The sequence below is a fragment of the Echiichthys vipera genome (genome assembly GCF_963691815.1).
Source record: "Echiichthys vipera genome assembly, chromosome: 23".
Classification (NCBI taxonomy): domain Eukaryota; kingdom Metazoa; phylum Chordata; class Actinopteri; order Perciformes; family Trachinidae; genus Echiichthys; species Echiichthys vipera.
Window position 1 is genome coordinate 10,063,050 of NC_139848.1, and position 21,850 is coordinate 10,084,899.

The 21,850-nt window shown below is 41.7% G+C and overlaps 3 protein-coding genes across 3 annotated transcripts; 1 reads left to right on the forward strand and 2 right to left on the reverse strand.

Moving 5' to 3' along the window:
• Positions 1-2,163: 2,163 nt before the first annotated feature.
• On the forward strand, positions 2,164-8,310 carry sctr (secretin receptor; the record flags this gene model as incomplete). Its single annotated transcript, XM_083937788.1, has 13 exons — positions 2,164-2,205; positions 2,292-2,388; positions 2,823-2,936; positions 3,378-3,484; positions 4,819-4,928; positions 5,039-5,171; positions 5,728-5,881; positions 5,995-6,055; positions 6,163-6,232; positions 7,186-7,277; positions 7,541-7,679; positions 7,994-8,035; positions 8,125-8,310. The coding sequence occupies 13 exons, from the start codon at positions 2,164-2,166 to the stop codon at positions 8,308-8,310; spliced, it is 1,347 nt and encodes a 448-aa protein (XP_083793914.1).
• A 673-nt stretch (positions 8,311-8,983) lies between these two features.
• On the reverse strand, positions 8,984-11,518 carry LOC310964555 (acyl-CoA-binding protein-like). The gene is made up of 4 exons (XM_083937732.1): positions 11,467-11,518; positions 11,063-11,180; positions 9,243-9,305; positions 8,984-9,131 (listed from the first exon to the last, which is right to left on the reverse strand). The coding sequence occupies exons 1-4, from the start codon at positions 11,470-11,472 to the stop codon at positions 9,058-9,060; spliced, it is 261 nt and encodes an 86-aa protein (XP_083793858.1). The 5' UTR covers positions 11,473-11,518; the 3' UTR covers positions 8,984-9,057.
• A 2,233-nt stretch (positions 11,519-13,751) lies between these two features.
• Positions 13,752-21,643, reverse strand: steap3 (STEAP family member 3, metalloreductase). The gene is made up of 6 exons (XM_083938044.1): positions 21,590-21,643; positions 19,840-20,082; positions 18,107-18,373; positions 17,504-18,028; positions 17,150-17,317; positions 13,752-14,336 (listed from the first exon to the last, which is right to left on the reverse strand). Exons 2-6 carry the CDS (start codon positions 20,065-20,067, stop codon positions 14,049-14,051), a joined length of 1,476 nt encoding a protein of 491 aa, XP_083794170.1. The 5' UTR covers positions 20,068-20,082; positions 21,590-21,643; the 3' UTR covers positions 13,752-14,048.
• Positions 21,644-21,850: the final 207 nt, after the last annotated feature.

A 21,850-nucleotide genomic window follows, 5' to 3' on the forward strand; every position in this document is an offset into this window, starting at 1 on the left:
AGAAATGACAGAAGGCTGGAGGACAGACAAGGAGAAAGCAGTGTGGAGGGGAATCTTATGTTGGGAAACCTATGAATTTATAATGTGAATACAAGAGGGAAGACATGGAAGAACATCAGGTTATTATGTGTGCACTTTGTTCCTTCACATGGATGATTAATAGGAAGATGCAGTTGGTATGCACTAGGGCAGTGGTTCATTTTTGTCACAACATTTATCAAAACAAGTATTTCCAAGGCACACCTTTGCGTACACATGATTCTTTGTGCATCATTATAAAAAAGACTAATTTCAAGGCACGAACCACTGCTCTGGAAGCATACATATCCTTCCACCTCTGCACTGCAGAACATTCACAAAGTAATCAGACCCCTTCACTTTATCACATTTTATTATATTGTTGCAGCCTTTTGCTCGAACTTACTTTAAAATAGTTTTCCTCTCATCAGTCTACACTCAATATCTCATAATGATGGAGATGAAACAGGATATTTTGCAAGATTGTAATATCACATTAACAAAAGTACTTAGATGCTTAAATCAGTACTTAGTTGGAAAGCTTGGGCACTGATTAATAACACGTATCAGTCCGAGATTTTGTTGGAGGGTGAACCTTTGGCCCGATCTGAGGTCCTAGCCGCTCTGGACAAGGTTTTATTATTGTTATTATAGATATCATATTACATTGCTCTGTACAACTTTCCCTCAACACTGCCCAGTCCCTGCTGCTCAAAAACATCCCCACGGCACGACACTGCCACCACCGTGCTGCACAGGTGATGGGCGGGGCCGGGGATGCATCGTCAGTTATGACACAGGTGTGTGCCTTTTCCACATCATGTCCAATCAAGTCAACTGATCCCAGGTGGTCTCAAATCGAGTCGTACAAACATCTCAAAGATGCTCAATAAAAAATGTACGTTTCTAATATCCCGTTTTTTGACTGTAGCGTAGATAGATGAGGGGGGGGGGGGTGTATACAACATATTTGCCATAAGGCGACATTATAAAACGTGACAATACATGAGTTTGCTGTACGTTTGACACACTTAAAGCGCAGCATTAGCAAGACGGCTAACAATGTAGCTACAACTCCGGTTTAGTTGCCGTTAAAGTCACATTAGACGCTTCATAGTTGTGTCGGTTTCTCGTGATAACCCCGTCGAACAAGGGAACGTAACAGAACTTACGTAAGTGTAAGATAATGAGTTGTTAGTCAGGTAAAAACAGCCATGCTCCGTTTATTTTCGCACCGGGGAAACACTTCATCAGTACACCTGTGCTCACTCTCAAACACTACCGTTGTCATGGTGACGCCGGTGTTCCGGAGGGGGGCGGGACCAAGGTTCTGTGGGCCAATGCGATTTGTTGAATTCAAGCGACCAAAATAAGTCCAGAAACGTGCCACTTCACTTTCAAAATAAAAGCACGGACTACATACGTACTATTATGCGTTTGAATATCCTTTAGCTGATGCAGCGCTGGCCTGTGACGTCATCCACTCCGCTGTTTGCCCAGATACAGACGCTGCATCCTAACATTCCCTCTCTCTACTGTTTTTTTGTTGTTGTTTTGTTTTGTATATATTATTATTGTTATAGTATATTTTGCATATTTTGTTGTATATATTATCATTGTTTATTGTTTATAGCACACTGTGCACTGTATATATACACTATGTATATATTGGATTCTATTTTTGTTATGTACAAAGTTTTTATTTGCTGACCCACTGCTGCTGTTACAAAATAATTTCCCAGTCTGGGATCATTAAAGTAATTCTGTTCTATTCTATTCTATTCTATTCTATTCTATATACACTGAAAACAAATTTAGTGAATTCACATTTCCATAAATTAAAGCTCTGTTGCTGCATATACTTAAGTTTTCACATGCTTCATATAGGTGTTCCATGAATAAGGACTTTATTTTGAAAGCTACGACACGGATGTTGTGATTTTATTATAGCTGCCTTGACAGGGATTGAGCAGATTGCCCTGAGGGAAAGTGTGTATAATAATCGACACTAAGTAGGCCTATGTTTGATTTCCAGACCTCATATATTAGCTGCATGGCAGGATGCTTGCTTCCCATTCTAATCAGATATGTGGCCGGAGGTTATAGGTGTCTATCTTGATGGAAAAAAGGAACCTGTCAGACACAATGAAAAAAGTTGGACTTATTGGAGTGCTACTGTTACCCCAGGTGAGAAATGAGATTCTTGTTTATTTTGAATCCATATACATATGTAAATAAATAGAACAAGTGCATAAGTGTCTCCTTATTTACAGGTAAAATGGTCATCAGGGTGTCATCCTCATGTAAATCTTGTTAAAGAGGAGGAACTGTGCGTTACAGATCTACTTTTTAACTCACACAAGGCAAAAGGTGAGTTAATGCAGTTTCTAAATTGTGTACTTTACATAAATTGTGTATATTAAACTTTAAAAATATATTATATGTATATAATATATACTGAATTAAACTGGATTCGTGCATTTCATTGAAAAAGATGTTGATTTCTGAAATGAATGTGATCTGAAGTAAACCTATTAAAACCTACAAGAATGTGACGCAGTGTTCCAGCGACACCCAGTGTTCACATAACATAACGCACCCTGCAATTCAACACTTGCATTACACAGAAGGGATTTTTTACTGAAGGATCCAGACTACTCCATAGATGGTGTCTTTGCAGTGTTTGATCCTACAACTAGAATCAGAACAATAGTTCAGTTGCCATATTATTGGCTTCTTTTGTATAAAATGCTTGCGAATAAAATTAATAGAAATAAAAGGTAATTTCTGTGTCATCCCTAAAGAAAACAATAACAGTGTACACTGTAATGGGATGTGGGATGACCTGAATTGCTGGCCACCTGCATCTCTGGGGGATACGGTCTCTCAGCCGTGTCCAGAGTTTTTCAGTTCGGAAGGTGAGATACTACAGTACACACAGACACACAGACACCCATTGTCTATACCACATTGCACTGGTTAATTATTTGCCAGGAAGCTCATTTGTTTTCATAAAGAACTGTGACAGATCCTCTCTCAAAGTGTCTCTTTACAAACATTGAGCCATAAAATGCCGGTGTACATACAAACGATGGAGTGCTACGCTCATGTTGAGAGGTGAGGCTGATAGATTTCATGATAACGTATATTTGAAGAACCGGACATTTACTGAAGCATCCGGAGCAGAGAAATGATAGCTTTGCAGCATTTGATGGTCTAATAGATTCAAGTTTGTGAACACAGATCTACATACTATACCAGTAGAGCAGGAAATACACAATTTTCAAGGACATATTCATTTTTCTGTCTTTCTCAAATGCACTCAGTGACAGACGTAGGGTGGTATTGCTGTTTTGCAGGTAGAGTGCATCGCAACTGCACAGTCAGTGGCTGGACAGACCTGCTCGTCCCACATGAAGATGCGTGTGGCTACACTTTCAACGAGACGCTCAACTTTCTTGGAGAGGTTGGTGGTAACAATATGCGCATAGTTTATTCAATATAAAGCTTAACTATGTGGCACAAAAGCACCCAATTTTGCATTATCAAAATACTATCCGAGTGCAGATAATTGAAAGAATTATATAGGACTATACTGTAGCTATTATTCCTATGTATTCTTAGGTCTGTGAGCCAATGGGAAGAGAGTAGGGCCCCTGTACCTGAGATTCCTCACTTCCTTTTCTGCCACAAAAGTATAAAAGCAAATAAGCTACGACTCTATTGGTTTAAAGGTCCCAAAAAAATTTTTTTTTTTTCCATGTCCTTTATTATAAAGCAGCTGAAGGTGCTATATAAATACTGTGAAAGTATCAAAACTCAATCCACAGAGAAATACACAGCCAATAGTGTTGGGCATTGTTGGTTGCCAGGGGTTGTCTGTTGTTGGGTGCAGCTACTGTAGGCTGGCACTGTTGAAATGGAGTTTGCCAATCCTGTAACTGCTTATTTGTCCCAGCAGTTGAGTGACCGGAGACAGCCAAAAACAAGTCAATAAAGACCAAGCATTCACTGCATGGATGCCCAAATGGCTTCATTTCTCCTTGATAGGCAACATCACTTTTCATGTGGCAACCTGAGTGGTGGAATTATTTTCTGTTATGCAACTACAATGTTGAGACACTAGATGGCTGCTCATTCTCCATATTCAACCTTTAAGCTCCTTTTTCACCTTACAAAAACATTACACTTACTCTACTTAAAGGAGTATGTAGCATTTAAGGGGATCTATTGGCAGAAATGGAATATCATATTCATAACTAGGTTTTTGAGTCTTCTTCTATTGAGCCTGCCATGTAGCACCGCCCGGAACAGACCAACCAAAAAATGGCTGTACAGAGTGCCTTTGACAAATTCTTTATGTCACCTGAAGGCCACAGTAGGTTCTCTAGTCTACACGCTTGTAAAGGGAGGGGTATTCAGCTGGTTGCAATCTGCAACCTCACCACGAGTTGCCACCTAATCCCACACACTGCTCCTTTAAAGTCTTGAGTAGAGAAACATAAAAAAAGACATCTTTGGCAGATTACCAAACTATTGAAAGACCCACAGCACCTATCTCTGTATCCTAAGGACCTCACTTCAGGCTACATTTCTGTTTTCAGTGCTTGAGTTTGAGCCATAATCCAGGCTGAACTATAGTCAGAAAGTCCTCTCAGCAACACGTAGAAAACCTTCCCTTTGCCTTCTCATGTCCAAGCACAGTGACTGTTCCTGTACTCATTGTTGGTAGGGTCAGACATATTGTCAGGTCATGCTGTTTTAGAGGTGTTGACATTATGCTCTCTTTCCCTTGCTCAGCCCTCGGATGCCCATTTGTATTTCTCTTACGTGAAGACCATGTACACGGCCGGATACACACTCTCTCTCATCTCCCTCACCATTGCCGTCGCCATATTCTGTGTGTTTAGGTGAGAAACATTATCACTTTCTCTCTCTTCAAATAGAAAGAGTTCTGTGAACGTACTGGTTGAACCTGCCCTGAGTTATACTTGAACTGTGAATGGTAATATTTCTTCAGAAAGCTGCACTGTACCAGGAACCACATTCACATCCAGCTGTTTATCTCCTTCATCCTGAGAGCCATCTTCATCTTCATCAGAGACTCTCTGCTATTCACAAATGAAGACCTCTACCACTGTGACTACTACCCCGTAAGGACGGATGGACACGACTTTTACACGACCAGCTGATCACTTTAAAGGTCCCATATTGTTAAAAGTGATATTTGTATGTCTTTTTGATTATAAAGCAGGTTGAAGTGCTATACAAATACTATGAATCAATCAAAAAGCTCAGTCCACAGCGAAATACACACAGCCCGTGTTCAGAAACTGTGCCTTTAGACGAGCCGTCAGGACTTCTGTACAGTTGTGATGTCACAAATACACTATATATAGGTAGGACGTGCTGCTACAGTCATTCCCGGGGTGCAGTGATGATGCAGAGTGAGAGAGGGGGGTCTTAAAGAGACAGGCGCTAAAACGGAGCGTTTCAGACAGATTGAATACACAGGTTTATTCAGACTGTATGAGAAGAAAGTGTTTTTTCGACATTGAAGCATGTAAACATGTTCTAGTAGAATCCTGAAATACAGGTATGAACCTGACAATGAGCAGAATATGGGACCTTTAAACTAATGCATTATACAGATGTGTGTGATTTTAACCTCAGCACTTACATTGGAGTGTCTTCTTCTCTGTGTGGCAGGTGGCATGTAAGGTCGTGCTCATGTTATCCAACTACTCCATCCTGGCAAACTACAGCTGGCTGCTGGCGGAGGGTCACTTCCTCTTCACCCTTGTGAGCCGCTCCTTCTTCTCCCTGAAGAAACACCTGGCCTGGTACATCGTCCTGAGCTGGGGTAGGGACAAAACCCCACGCTTCTCACCGCTTCACACTCATGCACATATTAATAGCTCAGCAGAGCAAATGTTGACTCTTTAGATTGAATTCATGGTGGATTTCACCACACAGGCTTACCTTCGATTGTCATTGTCTCCTGGGGATGTGCCAAGTATTTTTATGAAGACGAAGGGTAAGTAGGTTAAAAATCTGTTTCACTCATTCAATTGCACTTACAAGTTTATCAACACTAAATATTAACTCTATGATTTAAGATGATTTCTTATTTTATCGCCCTAGCTGTTGGGAAACCAGGAGACACGAATGGATTTGGTGGATCCTTCGAGTGCCAGTTCTCCTCACTATATTTGTAAAAACTTTGCTTTTATCCTTTACTTAAATGTCATTCTTTTTTTTAAACGTTATTAAAAAGTATTTCAGTATTATGGGGAATACATTTATTCATATTCTTGTTGAGAGTTAGATGAGAAGTTCAATACCACGGTCATACACGTACTGTATGTTAAATTTGAAGTGACAGTTAGCAGCTGGTTAGCTTAGCTGAGGATAAAAACTGGACACAGGGGGGGGGACAGCTAGCCTAGTTCTGTCCAAAGGTGAACTAATTCTGCTTTCTAGCAATTTCAAAGTCCCACAATGGACTCTTTCTGGGACGGACCAAGTCACAAGTCTTTGAACTCAAGTCCCATGTCAAGGCAGGAGTCTGAAACAATTCATCAAGCACCCTTCGCCAAATGTAATGTCTTTGTAACATTTAAACATTTTGCATACTCCAATTAGTTAGTTTGTTTTGTTTTGACCATTTTTTGGACACAAACGAATTTAGCTTTGGTGTAATTTTTTCCTACTGCCGTTCCCTCAGGCAACCCGATTGGTGCAAACAAAGTGGATCTGGGGTATGAATAGCGTTCACGTTAGTTGATTTAGGGAAATTAACTGATTTGTGGCACATTTTCAATAAATAACTTTTTTAAATCTTTTGGCTCGGTGGAGGGCGTCAGGTATCTTCACATATAAAGGCTCAAGTCCAAAGTTAGGTTGTCGTTAAATTCAAAGTCAATTTGCAAGTCCATTTGATTTTGTCAAGTCTAACGCCATCAAATGTGTGACTTGAGCACAAATCATGTGACTCCAGTTCACCTTCCCTGTTTTTTAATGCTAAGCTAACTGACTGCCGGCCCTAGCTTCACAGTCAGCAAACACTGTTATCACTCTTATCCGGCTCACGGCAAGAAAGCGAATAATTACATTTCCCAAAAGGTCACACAATCATCACAAACAGTTGTGTTTCAATCCTTTCAGGTGAATCTCGTCTTTTTCTTGGGCATTCTGAGGATACTGGTGAACAAACTCCGAATGCCAGACGCACACTTGAATGAAATCAGCCAGTACAAGTGAGTAGTGCTCCCACTGTGGTACTGTTGCACAGTTAAACAGTACAGTATGTCTGTTATGTAAAGTGGAAGCCAGTAGTGCTTTACATAATAACAGTGTATTTGAGAAATGGTACTATGTTTTTCATAGGATAAGGGGATACAGATTTGCTTTGCAAAATCCATTAGCTAAACGGGGACAGACCCAAATACACAGATGTTAACCATTAGGTGAATGCCTTGAAAACTTTTTATTGTTAAAATACTTCTTTTTCTTTTACCAGGAGGCTGATCAAGTCCACCTTTTTTTTGGTGGCTCTGTTTGGTCTGCACTACATTCTGTTTGTTTTCTTGCCTGTTGAAGTCAGCAGCTCAGTGTTTAAGATATGGACCTTTGCTGAGCTGGCTCTGTCATCCACACAGGTAAAGTAGGTTGATGCACAAGATGGAGCACAGAATCAAGTTAGAGGAATGACATAATGGGGGCGGCTGTGGCTCAGAATTGCTCCCCGTGCTGCGCATGGGTGTGTAAATGTGGTGTAAATGGTTAGATTAGATGGTATGTAGATGTCCACTGCCATCAGTGAGAATGTCTGTGTGAATGGATGAATGTGACAAGTAGTGTGAAAGCGCCTTGAGTAGTCAGAAGACTAGAAAGCTGCTATATAAGTACAAGTCCATTTACCATTTACCATAAAAACTATGTTCACTGACCTCTCTCTCCTCACTTCTCTCAGGGCTTTGTGGTCGCCGTCCTCTACTGCTTCATGAACGGAGAGGTAAAAACCGGTTAGCCAATTAGAGCAACAACATTTAAGCATCCAAGTCGAATTGTGAAGCAAACTTTTGGATGAATGCACATTCACAGGTGCAGCAGGAGTTTCAGAGGCGTTGGAGGAGGTGGAGACTGACTCAACACCTCCCCAGTCAGCGCAGGAGGCATCACGGTTCCATCAGCCACAGTGGGTCTCCCCACACACAGGTCTCCCTGCTGCCCTGCTCTCCAGGCAGCCTGACAACCAGTGGACTCCCCGTGGATACTGTGGAGATGTGAGTCAAGTTAGGATCGGCTCATTTTCTCCATCTTCTCACCGATACATAATGGATCCTGGCTTAGCTTCGACGCCCACTTAGTACACAACTGCAGCTTGAGTGTTTAATACTGTGGTACTCTCAAACAGATATTTGTCTAAGCCATGGTTTGTTTTGCTGTACATGCCAGGTCAGTAAGCTGGCAAGCTTACTTGTTTGTAGTACTTACGCTGATGTCTCAAAATGAATGTGGAAAATATTTGTTAAAGGTCCCATATTGGAAAAAGTGAGATTTGCACATCTTTTTTATTATGCTAAGCTAGTCCAGGTGTTATAAACGGTAAATACTGTGAAAGTATCACAGCGAAATGCACAACCAAAAGGATTCTTTAGTTTAGCTTGAATTTTACTTTGTATTTGTACATAAAGGGAATTTAGAAAATGCACCTTTGCTAAATATGAAGCTAGAGCCAGCAGGCGATTAATCAAGCAAAGCTAATAACCTGCTGGCTTTGCTTTATTTCATAAAGCATAAAGACATACGATGATGCTTTTGGTAAAAAAAAGCAAATGCTATTCCTGTAAACATTGTTTTTTCTGTTTTAGCCAATGCAGTGTACCAGCAAGTACTCCAGACTTATGTCACAGTAATAAAGTACCAAACGTGCAGCAGCATGTAACAGCAAATGGTGTCCAATTGTTTTTTTTATTGACAATAAAATGAGAAATGTGACATTAAAAATGATGCAGAATTTGTGAGTAAACGACTCTAGAATCCATATATTTTCTTCAGCTCCTCCACAGTTTCAATGTAGGCGGCCATTGCTTCCTCTTTGGATAGACCTGAAACAAGCACACCAGAAAAATCTGTTTATCAATATATATGTAAGATACATGTTGGTTTTATGTTCTGTATGCACTCTTGCATGTTAAAAAAAGGTTTGTAAATCTGACCTTTCCTTTGTTCCCATGCATCCCATTTCCCTTTTCCTGCCAGATCTAAAAACCCTGGACGACCTGCGGACGTAAAAGCAACCATGAATAACTTAAACAAATGTATTATTAAGTATGAAAAGTAAAAGTATGATATTCAAAACCAAAACATAATGGATTTTTTGAGTGTCAGTATATTTAAATCAGTTTAAGTGAATAATTAAATAAATGATTCAGCATTTCTGCCGCCAATTTTAAGTTTGAAATAGTAATTTAGACCTTAAACCAAATAATTCAATTGATGATTAATATGTAAGCAACATTTTACTGTTAAACTAATTCACCTACTTTGTATCTCTACTTTTAATCTGTAACGTAGAAGAGTAATTAGGCAATTAGTCATTCACTGTTCGTACATATACATACAAACAGTAATGCAATGTAGTTTAATAATCCACTTATTTATTACGTCCAGAGCCAAGAAGGAAATCAGTGACTTACTGCACTGTAGAAGTACAAAATCCACAGGGGCCGATGTTTGTTACCAATAGTCACAAACTTTTTTCTAATGTTAACCAAGTAGTTACGTTGCCTTAACACAATGGGTCACGTAACGGTAGCTTTGGTGCTTACTTTTGTAAGATATCTTAGGAAACCGTTCTCATGTTTTCCTAAAATATCGTATGAGCCTGTTAAAGGGGAATAAGTGAAATAAAAAGTACAAAATTTAGTGCAGTATAAGTGGAAATACTCAAGTAAAAGTCCCTCCAGTGTGTAGTTTAGTACAGTAGTCATGTGGGACATATGACATGGCAGATTCCTGCATTTTTGTTTTTGTCTGACCTCACTGGTTTGAAGTGGGCGGGGCCAGGATGGAAAAAGATGACATCACAAACTACTATTTTTTAGTGTTTTAAACTCCAAATCTAAGGTTTTCTTCCTCATTTACCCATGAAATTTTAATGTTACACTACTACTATAATAAGACTTACACTCACCGGCCACTTTATTAGGTGCACCTATTGCTTAATAAAGTGTCAGTGTGGTCTTCTGCTGCTGTTCCCTATCTGCTAGAAAGTAGGTGGTGTTGTGTGTTCACAGATGCTCTCCTGCATTCCTCTGTTGGAACCAGTGGTTATTTGAGTTACCGTTTCCTTTCTATCAGCTCCAACCAGTCTGGACATTCTCCTTTGACCACTGGCATCAACGAGGCATTTGCGCCCACAGAACTGCCGCTCACTGGATCTTTTCTCTTTTTGGGACCATTCTCTGTAAACCCTAGAGATGGTTGTGCGTGAAATCCCAGTGGATCGGCAGTTTCTGAAATACTCAGAGCAGCCCCTCTGGCACCAACAACCACGCCACATTCAAAGTCACTTCAATCAACTATCTTCCCTGCTCTGATGCTGGTTTGAACTGCAGCAGATCGCCTTCACCATGTCTACATGCCTAAATGCATTGAGGGTGCTGCCATGTGATTGGCTAATTAGACATTTGCGTTAACAAGCAGTTGGACAGGTGTACCTAATAAAGTGGCCGGTGAGTGTAGAATCTAGAATCTAGTTTTCAGGCGCTTTAAATCCTCATTTTGAACAGTCATGTTTTTTAGTTGGTTTTTTTATCATATGCAGTCAAAAAAAATGTTCCTTCCATTTCTGCTCTCTGGACATGTAAATCTATCAGTTTGGTGAATCTTTCACACATAGGCACCAAACTTGTTAGACCTCATTCTTTCACACCGCGCCCTGCTGGTAGTCATCCTTTGGGTAACACAGAGCACATGTGAACAGTCTTACTGAGTGTTTCCACATGGACAAAAAGGTAATTCTACAGACACATACCTATGTTAACGTCACCAACCGTGGCTTGCTTATATAAACCATACAGATCGCCCAGGTGTTTGTAGCTCGGTCTCTGTTTGAGCACCTTCGACTCCTCTACTGCCTTTTCAAAAGACCCCTGGAGGGATGAGAGAAAACACAACCTGAAACAGACAGCTCCTTAAAATATCTCAAAAGCTTACTTCTATTTAGCAAAATGTGGTTTGATTTTTAGTGTTCAATGACCAAGCTTCCTGAACGTACCACCTGTTACACTAGAATAAGCCTTAAGGAGGGGGATTCCTGCTCTAACAACACCTGTGGATCTGGATAAGTAAATATACCTGAGCCTTGACTTAATAACACCAAGAGACTTCTATGTAACACTGTATTTAAGGCTAACATGTAGAAGAGGTAGTACTTACTGTCATGGCTGCTGGGTGGAACTGGCTCCTAGCTGCTGCCGCACCTTGCTCATCCAGCTCGCCCTGTAATAATGCCGTTTTGTCTTTTGAAATAAAATGGGAGGTGGTTTCTTAAGGTCTCACGGTCAGTGAAGGCAGCAGGAGACTAGCTGCTAATCTGTTTTTTTTTTTAAGTGAATAATAAGTGAACAGTGTAGTTTAATATCAGTTTGTTTCATACTTTTTTATATTGAATCTTGAGCTCTTAATACATCATATATTTATATATATATATATATATATATATATATATATATACCTGCCAGGACTTATATTCCACAATAATTATTATTCAATTCAATTCAATTTTAAAAGTTGTCTCAAGACACTTTAGAGAGTAAGTATAGACCACACTCTATGACTTATTTATGATAAACATAGACCCAACAATTCCTCTGTAGAGTACGGTGGCAACGAAAACCTTCCCTATAACAGACAGGAACGTCAGACAGATCCAGTTCTGTGGAGGACGGACGTCTGTCTGCACCGGTTGGGGAGGAAGAAAAGGAGAGAGAAAGAGAGAAAGACAAAGACAGTCAAAAGACAGAGAGAGAGACACACTTCGAGAGATGCAAGCAACCTGTTGATGTGCACTGCAAATAAGTGCATTCAAAAACCATTCAAAACCATGCACAGCCTCCTATAGAGCATCCCTCAGCTCTGTGGAGGACGGACATCTGTCTTTACTGGGGAGGAAGAAAGGGAGAGAGAAACAGAGAAAAGACGGACAGAGAGAAACAAAGACAGACACAAAGACAGAGACAGACACATTTCCAGTAACTATAAAAATATCTAGAGTAATATACTTATACTTATGTAACCTCTTACACACACTAGCAAAGGATACGCAGTGACCAGAGAACACCAGGGGGTTTCCAGCTTCACCTGCACATCTGCAAAACTTTACTTATTGGACAGAAAATGAACAGATTTTTTACTCATGAAAAACTGTTTCTCTGCCACAAGATGGCAGCATGCTCATATTTAACGACGTGGTGGGTTCATTGCTGTTGCACTCTGGGTCAGCTTCAGATAACATTTACCTTTAGCGTACAGTCTAATCTTCACAGTCTGCCTGACATTGAAACTCTTGCATGAAGCATCTACAAATGAATATATTTCACATTATTAGACAGACAAAAAGATGATTTATTCCTTGTTGTAGAAATGTCAATTTGAATTCATTACATTCATGCCTTTGTGGTTAGTGCTTACGTTTCCTTACACTATGACATTTTCATTAAGATCCAGAAAACATGTAACAGAAGGAAGAGTCGTCTTTGGCAAGAACACAAAACAGAAAATACAAACTTATATCATAGCATTTTTTAAAATGCTGAAATCACAGCGGCAGAAAACTTGTCTTCATGCTCATAATAAAACAGTAAAAAAGTTCTCCAACATCTTTTTGACATTTGAAGTCAAATGTGTACTGGTGGATTCTTATCAGCAGGTCAGTTTCGTACACTGAAACAATTGTAACGTTTCTAAAATGAACAAAGGAAATACGTTATTGGTAGATTGCGGAACACCTGTCGGTACTAGACAATGGAAACCAACACAAAGCAGCCGAGTGTGGCCGCTACAGCAGGAGTTTTGCTTCAGACTTTGGGTTTCCAGTTGGCACGGAAAATATTTTTTTTATACACCACCCGAGCAAGGGACTGTACAAAAATCATCCGGGGCAGGGGGTGGTCAGGAACAAGGGGGAGGGGGGGTATTGGCTTTTTTCTGCAGTCCATGAATTCACACACTATGTACATCATCATATGTTCTTCCAAAATGAACAAACTGTAACCAAGACACTTGCAGCTTTCTTTGTATATTTAACCAAATCCCTTATGTATAAAACCACAGCTTAGCGTTCAGCAGCCCTTGGTTCAAACACAGAAAAGTTCAAACCCAGACAATTTCCACACAGTCCCTGACAGTTTGGATGAATATGACAGCACATCAAAATGTGAAAGTGTTGCAAAAGAGGATGTCAAAACAAAATGAAACACTGATGTCACAGTCACCAGTGGAAAACCTCAAAACAATGTTTGGCTCTGTTGACTGGAATGCACGACCCAAGAGGAAGGCCGAATCTATTTATGATGGTCGGTGAAGAAATCTTATTTCTTATTAATTGTGAATGTATACAACATGGTGTAAAGTCTTCAGCAGGTTCATCAGAAGTGTAACACTGACCGTTTGCATAAATTAAACCAGAGAGTCATATTGTTCTTCTTCAGTTATGGGTTGTAACTTCAAATAGAATACCAATACATTACAATAACTTAAAGTACAAAGCATAAGGACCAACTAAATACTTGTTAGTGATGATGTATAGTGCAATAAGGTTGATGACCACAACTGAACTGGTCAACTATCTCTAGAAGGAACTGCCAGATGATTTGTTCAAGAGAAGTTCATCTCTGAAATCTCCCAGCAGGCTTTACAGAGGAGCTTTAACTACATTCAGGTGTATAAATCAATTATCTCCTGTGTAAGTGCAGTTTATATTCATGAGTGCACTCATGAGAAGCTTTTTCACCTGTTTCTCACACACTACTGACATCATCCGACCCGTTGCAGCAGCCGTCGTCCGGCAGGGTGAAGCGGATGTGCCGGCTCTTTTCCCAGCCGCGGCGGATCTGTCCGAGTCGGCGGGCCACGCAGGGCACGAAGAGAGCCAGGCGGCCCAGCAGGACAGTGAGGGGAAGGATCAGGACCAGTATGAAGGTGGGCGGTAGGTAGAAGTGGTACCGGGCCGGATCGAAGGCACGGTCCCACCCAAAGAGGAGTGTGTGTAGGGTGGCCATGCACAAGGCGCAGTAACCTAGTGTGGACTGCAGGAGGCGAAAGGAGGATGTCAAAGATCAAAAGTGAATTTGGGAGTGAAGACAATGCACCATAACAATCTTTCTGTCCTCCACATATGACGAACATGGATAAAAAAAGGGACTCCTCTTCAGTTCATAAGAGTCCAGCTAGTCCCCTACTTTAGCTCTTTGTGACAGAGGCTACAGCAGGCCCCGAGGAAACACACTAGCCTACCACCCATGACCTGAATGAACCCCACTAGTGTATGAATCTGTGTCGTATACTGTACCTACAGGGCCCACTAATTAAAAATCAACGTCCCAAGGTTGAATCGGGAGGGCACCAAGGGTTAAAAATACCCTCATTTTTTTCTCGTTCCCACACTGACTGGGCAGAGTGGATCGTGATTATTTCCACTCGACAAAGTAATGACTTTTTATGACGGTGCTTTCAAATCACTGAAGGGAACTACAGGTGATTTCAAAAAAGGGAAAAGAAGCAAAAATAATCATCTTGGATTGAGCGGAAGAGCAAAAGCACTCTCAAGGTATCTAGAGAGCTGCAATGGACATTTGTTGGATTGGGGGAATTCAACAATCGACCTTTTTCAATGACTGACACGTTGACCTGTCACAGCAGGAAGGTGGAAGGACTAACATTAACAGTTCCATTAAACATCCACAGACGCTTCTTCAGAAAGCCGGACACCGAACCACATAGAGGAATGTCTACACTACACATACAATTTTTGTAGTTCCGTGGGCTGACATTTTTCTTAAATCTATGTCGAGTGAATAAAAATTTAGGTAGCTTGGCCAATTAAAAATTGTGAGCTTGTGGAGGAAGTCTCGTGACGATATTCTCTCCTTAGTTTCGGCTCAACCACTTGGAACCACCAAAGAAAGGAACAGGTGCCATTCACAACTTTTGCAAATGGAAAACCAAAATAGAGCAGTGGTGTCGAGCCGTACCATGCAGTGTCAAACTTGCAAAAATGTCTGACGTGAAAAAAAGCGTAATATCGGTATGAGCGCAGAATGTCTCCGTCTGTGCAGAAAAATAAGTCTTGTGGTTTTTAAAAGTGGATGGATCTGTGAGCCTGTATTAATCCACTGTTGAAAATAGTTCCCCACAAATGCACTGCATCCTCCTGTTTGAGTAATAAACCTAAAGCACTGTTTCAGGAAATATAAAGCCTTTTAAAAGAGATGAATCTTTATTATTTGTGACCTCTTGTCAACATTTATGTCGTCACTAGGACCATGGACTCGGGGCTGAGAGCACCAATAATACTGACAATCCCAAAAATTTAGCAAATGGCCATCTTTCTCTCATATTCCTGTGATTTGCTCTGCAGGATCTGAGATAAGGGGTTTCCTACTCCACCGCACATCTTTGCCATTTCTGTTCATTAAAACCCGTCATATGACAGCAATAAATGGTATTTAATGCAATGTAGAGAACAATGTTTGGGTTAAACTAATAATTTTGACCTCTAAATTTCGCAGAGCAGACAAAATAAAAATACTGCATCTGTAGTTCAGCTTTCATTCACTCACACAGAAACGATCAAATGTTGATAAACCCATTAATTGGTAAAGTTGCCCTCTGGGCCGTCCTGAACCACAAGCAAACAACTTTATACTTTATAGTCAGTGAAGAAAGGACAGAGATGGACTAAATGCAGCTGCACTGATACATTTGTCTGTCAGAGAGAAAGAGAAGGTGGACTGTTGCACGCAGGGAATAATAAAGGTGCAACAGCCTCGCAAAAAAAACAGGCTGTGTGAAAGGGGCTTTATAGACTGACAGGTTAGTCACTCATTAGACAGTTTGGTGAGTGACCGACAGCACATCACGCTGGACTTAATGACGATCAGTTGACGGGACAAAACGAGGCGTCTTGTACTGTTATATTACAAAGTGGACATTTACACTACGTTTTACTTTTTAATGAGGAACTTTTAAAATACGCACAAGCTCAACACACAGCTGATTTACAGTTTTTTTTAATTTGTGTGGCATACTTTTTTTAAATTCAGAACATATAGGTTAAAGTGGACCACTCTCTGCCTTTAAGGACTAAACCTAATGAACCTTAGTGTGTAATTGGTAAATCATGTATGAGACTGATGCTCAAACACACAAAAACAGTACATCTCTCTCACACGTATACACACACGAACACACTACCTCATCGACACACAGGAACACACGTAACACACGTAACACACACATGAACACACACATGAACACACTGCCCGGCGGCTGCAGGCAGCGAGTCTAGATGTGCTGGGCGCAGAAAGTTGCTTTTCATCGTGCTGGCTGTCGGCACATGACTAATCTGGCGACCACTGGATTAGCTGTTCTGGAAGATGAAAGGGAAGCACCAACGGAGCGCGAGTCCTGGATAAATGCAGGGCCGTGGTGGGGGAAGTTAAGGAGGAGAGGAGGAAGTGTGTCTGTGTGTGTGTTTGTGTGTGTACTGAGTCACAACACATCTGATGTTTTTGTCACTGCCCGAGTTTAACGCCGAATCTGGGGCAGCTGTGTTTTATGTGACGTGTAAGCACTTAGGAGACATACAGTCGTGTGAGTCTGTCTACGTGTCAGCGTGACGCCTGAGTCTGTCTGCATGTTTTTGTGTCAAGTGTCATAACTGTCAATCTTTGGCCATCATTCTGGATTAATCCCATCTGCATTTGACCCTGTATCCAAGAAGACTAGAATCCGTCCTTGTGGCCGGATATACTCATAAGGGAAAAGGGCACTTGGATGGGAATCATTCAGTGATTCTTTTCTTTACATCTAGCTTGTATGTATGTGCGTTTGTGTTTACCTGTATGAAGCTGAACTCCCTCCAGTTGACAGTGTTGGCCACTGAGGGCAGCGAGGCGACAGCCAGCAGAGAGAGCAGCCCGAGGGCCATGATGCCCACTGAGATGTACAGCTCCATCCTCCACACCTCCTCGTCAATCCACAAGTCCTTCTCTGTCCCCTCCTTCAACTGGACGGCAATCACACATTATTTGTATTTATTAAAGGAGTGAGGGATCTCAGCTGTTTTGCTTCAGAAGACATTTAACTATGGCGGTGTTTACAATGTTAACCAAATCTTCATCAAAACAAAAGACAGGACTGGGTAGGGTATTTAGCCTAGTATAGTATAGTATATGTAGGTTCTTTCTCCTACCTGTTTAAAAGCCAAGAGCAGTTTGAAGCGGGCAGACTTCCTCATGGGAAGACACAGACTGTAGATGGCGTGTAGAGCTGCACACAGGAAGCTGCACAATCCCAACTGCTTCCTGCTCGTTAGCCACCGGTCCAGCCAGTTAGGGAAGCGGCTGTACTTGGTGCCCCGCCACAGTTGGAGGAAAGCAGCGCACACACCAGGCAGGTAGACCAGCGCTAACATCACCAAGGCCACGGAGGGTAGAGTGACATTAACGGTCTCAATGGGCATTTTGTAGAAAGCGCTCTTCCCTGCTGTGATGTAGGGCTGCAGCACGTCATGGACGAAGTTGTACAGGTAGAAGAAGAGGAACAGGAACAGGGTGCAGAGGACTGGGACGCGCCAAGAGGGGAATAGATAGAGGGGGAGGTTTTCGATCTCCAGAGAAGAGGAGAGGAGGCCCATGTCGATGGGGACGAAGCCCATTCTGCGACAGAGCTGCATCACAGAGCTCTTGGCCCTGCCACTGTTACTGCACAGGAAAATCTGGAGAAAGAAGATGAAGTTGAGTTTCTCTCGGACTTCCGCGAATCTACACCACAGGGGGCAGGTGATGTATCCTACCTGCCTGCTTCCATCTCGAGGTCCCATCTGGAGCGACCAGGCTGATATGGTGTTGAACCCTTTGACTACAGAACTCTCTGGAAACAGGTCGGCCAGCTGCTCGGCATTCGAAGGCCCGTCCCGGTTGATTCTCAAGCCATTGCTTACATCCACCAGTGTCTTTCCCGCTAGTGTCGGTTTCAGTTCCACCAGCGTGGAGTGGTGCTCAGGGAACACAGCGATAAAGACCAGGTCCGCCTGGCTGGCTGCCTCCATCTGGGATGTCACCTAGAAAAGAAAAATAGAAAGGGTTATCTATGTGCCCTGTGATAGACTGGCGTTCTGTCCAGGGTGTACCCCGCCTCACGCCCGATGTCAGCTGGGATCGGCTCCCGCGCCCCCGACATAAGCGGTTGAAGATGAATGAATGAATGAATGCTCCACATACTCCTTAGAATGCGTTATAATGGTCACAGGACAACAATACGACAGACACTGTATGTTGTAGTTTAGCACCATATGATCAACTAACTAACTAGCCTGCCAAACAGTTATTAAGCTGATCATTTTTGGCAACTTCTGTACATTCTGTCAAACTCTCTCTGCAGTATCCCAAAACATATGAATCCCTTTTGATTTATTACATGAATTAATTTCTCATGGCACGGGTTACACTGCAGTCAGTCAGTAGCCGGTTCGTACAGAGTCTCTTGCCGTTCCCTGAACTTGTCTAATGATTTGGGCCTCATCGCTCACACGACAGACTCTCCTGACTCTCTCGTCGTCTCTAGGGTTAGACATTTTCATTGCCGTCTTTCTGTAAATCAACCTTCTTCTCCAAAGTTTTGTTTTCTCCCGGTGAAGGATAGGTACATCATCAACACGCTCGCTCGATGTAAATACCCCAGGGAATGAGCTGCTCTACTCAAACGTGGGTTCACTCTGAGATTAAATGGTCAGGAGGGTGAACTCCTTTTGATGTCCGGACATTTGCGTTCTCACATTCAGCCCTGCGGGTCAATGTATAGATAATTTCAGGTTTGCAGTGCATGTGTGAAAGGGGCTACAGTAAAGTTAAGAAACAGAACCAGACTTGCTGCTTCCAGTCTGAATGCTAAGCTAAAGTAAGCGTCTCCCTTGGCTCTAGCTTCATATTTAGCAGAGACGTATCAATCTTCTCTCAGCATGAAGACACATTTCCCAAAATATCTGACTACTCCATTAATAAGAACATGTATTAACAACTGCATTTATTAGCTATTATTACACTAATTAATAAGAGAATTGAAAGCATTATAATGTCTGTTACAAGAACACTGGAAACATGGAGCTCTGAGTTTTAGTACATGAACTGGAATATATTTTGTCACATTTTCTTTTAAATGGCTAGAAATGCATTGATAAATATATTTTGGAGATGTCAATATCACATATCATTTGATGCTGATACTGGTTTAACAAAAAAACTATTTATATTATTAAGGATTTCAAATTGGAAAGACTGTAGAAAGAGGAAACTTTACACGTGCCGATTACCTGCTTTATTCTGTTCCCATACCACAACTGACTGTCATCTTTAACTCAGATTATCTTACAGCTATCCATTCAGGATGATAACAACAGTCATTATACCTTGTGGGTAAAGTCAGAGTAAGTGTATAATTATCACCATAGGGAGACAAACAAAAACACCACTTACATGGTGAGTGTGGTGAGTGTGAACGACAGTGTCAGTGTCAGTGTGTGTGTGTCACCTCGGCCTCTTCAGGGAACAAAGCCACAGAGCGTTTGGGGTTTCGACTCCCCACCACAACTTGGTAGCCAGAGGCCACCAGCCTTCTGGCCAGGGAGCGGGAGAAGTCGCCTGTACCCAGAATGCCAATAACCGGAGCATCAGCTTCAGACAGGGAGGCCTCAAGATGTCTGGAGCCTCCTCCTTCACCTCTGCCTCGGATTAAAGGCCTCGACATGTCATCAGGCATGATGCACGGAAAAATCTGTAGAGGACATGCTCATTAATTTGGGTTAAGTTGATCTGAAATCACGTTACCGCAACTGGCTCCTAAAATGCAAAAATTAGAAAGGAGAATGAAAAGCAAAGAACTTTTAATTAGACATTAAAATGCTGATCATTTCTTGCAGACTCTGACGGTTCGGTCTAGACCTCGGAGGCTTGCCTTCTCATCCAGCATGAGACCTAAAATAAAAGTAATTCATGGTGATAAAATATGCAAAAGAAGCTGATAAAAATATGTATATATCTATAATTCCCCTTATATTTGTGTCTCAATTGACATGTCCTGAACCCATACGGTCAATATTAAAGGTTGAATATGGAGAATGAGCAGAACACCGTTATCTAGTGTCCCGACATCGTAGTCGCAACCACAGAAAATAATTCCAGCAGTCGGGTTGCCAGGTTTGTCAGTAGCCTACAGGAGTCTGTTTGAGCCTGTTTGAACCCGTCCCCTCCAGCAAATCGCACCATGAAAACAAGGATTAGTGGAGTTTGACTGACAGTTAGCGTTAGCCGTTACAGCTAAGTAAACATGAAAGTTTACCGATCAAGGAGAACCGTAGCCATTTGGGCGCGCATTTTAATGCCATTGAACTCCTTTAACTCGGTGAATTCTTGGTCTATACTGACTCTGGTTTTTGCCCGTCTCCTGTCACTCAGCTGCTGGGACAAAAAAGCAGCTGCAGGATTGGCAAACACCATTTCACCATTGCCAGCCTACGGTAGCTGCACCCAACAACAGACAACCCTAGCAACCCGCAACTCCCAACCTATTGGCTGCCTGCTACCATGGAAACAGAACGTGACAGAAAGTCATTGTGGAACTGTCAAAAAAAATGTAAATATTAAAATCAGACTAAATTTATTTTTTATGGAAAAGCAACACTTTCATTCTGTCCCCCTCAAACGCACCTTGGGTGTATTATTCTTCTTTTTTAATAAAGATTCTACATATTCAACCTATAACAATATTATAACCATTAAATAAATAAACTTTCAGAATAAAAGACATTACGCCCAACTCTGTAACTACTACAAATAACTATATCCATAGAATAACCACGCAGGTTTTAACAAACAAGCCTACCATTCATGCACAATGTCTTTCCTAAACCCCCTGTTAAGTCCGATACAGCCTTAACGTGCGGTCCTTACATTAGCAACGGCAACCGGCGAGTAAACAAGGTCCTTTTTTTAGGAGTGCTGCTTTGGAAATCACCCAGCTATATGCCGAATTTATCCCAAACCCGCCACTCTTCATAAACCCTTTCAAGTACTGTTGTATCACTTTTCTAAGCGATAAAACATACAATTGAAAGAAGAATACAGACGCCACCTTGCTTCTTGTCCTTGACTCACTCGTGGAAAACTTTACCTCCGAATAAAGTTCCTCTCCTCGACACACAGGACGACGCGGGCAAGCTCGCGCGTACATTTGGATAAAATAATGCATTACACAACACAATGTAGCTCCTGTTTCTACTTACAGCGTTATTTTGACCCACTTCCAGGTACTTCTTCGCCCGCTTCTCCCCTCTCTGTAAACCGGTGCGTTTCTTCCTGATAAGATGATGACGCAGAAGCCAAAGCCCCGCCCCGCCCCGGCCACGCCTCCACGTGTGCGCGCAAGATAAACAGAGACAAGAAATCAACTCCAAAAATGTACCAGTGCAATTCATATGATGCAGGAATCTATCCAGAGGCCACATAATAGACTTTTTACACTACAATATGAATACAAAAATACT

Coding starts and splice junctions, on each gene's coding strand:
- LOC310964555 (XM_083937732.1), bottom strand. Junction 9,306..11,062: donor GGTTGGTGACGTTAACATAG/GTATGTGTCTGT, acceptor TTACGTCCGCAG/GTCGTCCAGGGTTTTTAGAT. Junction 9,132..9,242: donor TGCATGGGAACAAAGGAAAG/GTCAGATTTACA, acceptor TGCTTGTTTCAG/GTCTATCCAAAGAGGAAGCA.
- steap3 (XM_083938044.1), bottom strand. CDS start 20,067: ATGCCTGATGACATGTCGAGGCCTTTAATCCGAGGCAGAGGTGAAGGA. Junction 17,318..17,503: donor TGCTCTTGGCTTTTAAACAG/GTAGGAGAAAGA, acceptor ATTGCCGTCCAG/TTGAAGGAGGGGACAGAGAA. Junction 14,337..17,149: donor GGGAGTTCAGCTTCATACAG/GTAAACACAAAC, acceptor CGCCTCCTGCAG/TCCACACTAGGTTACTGCGC.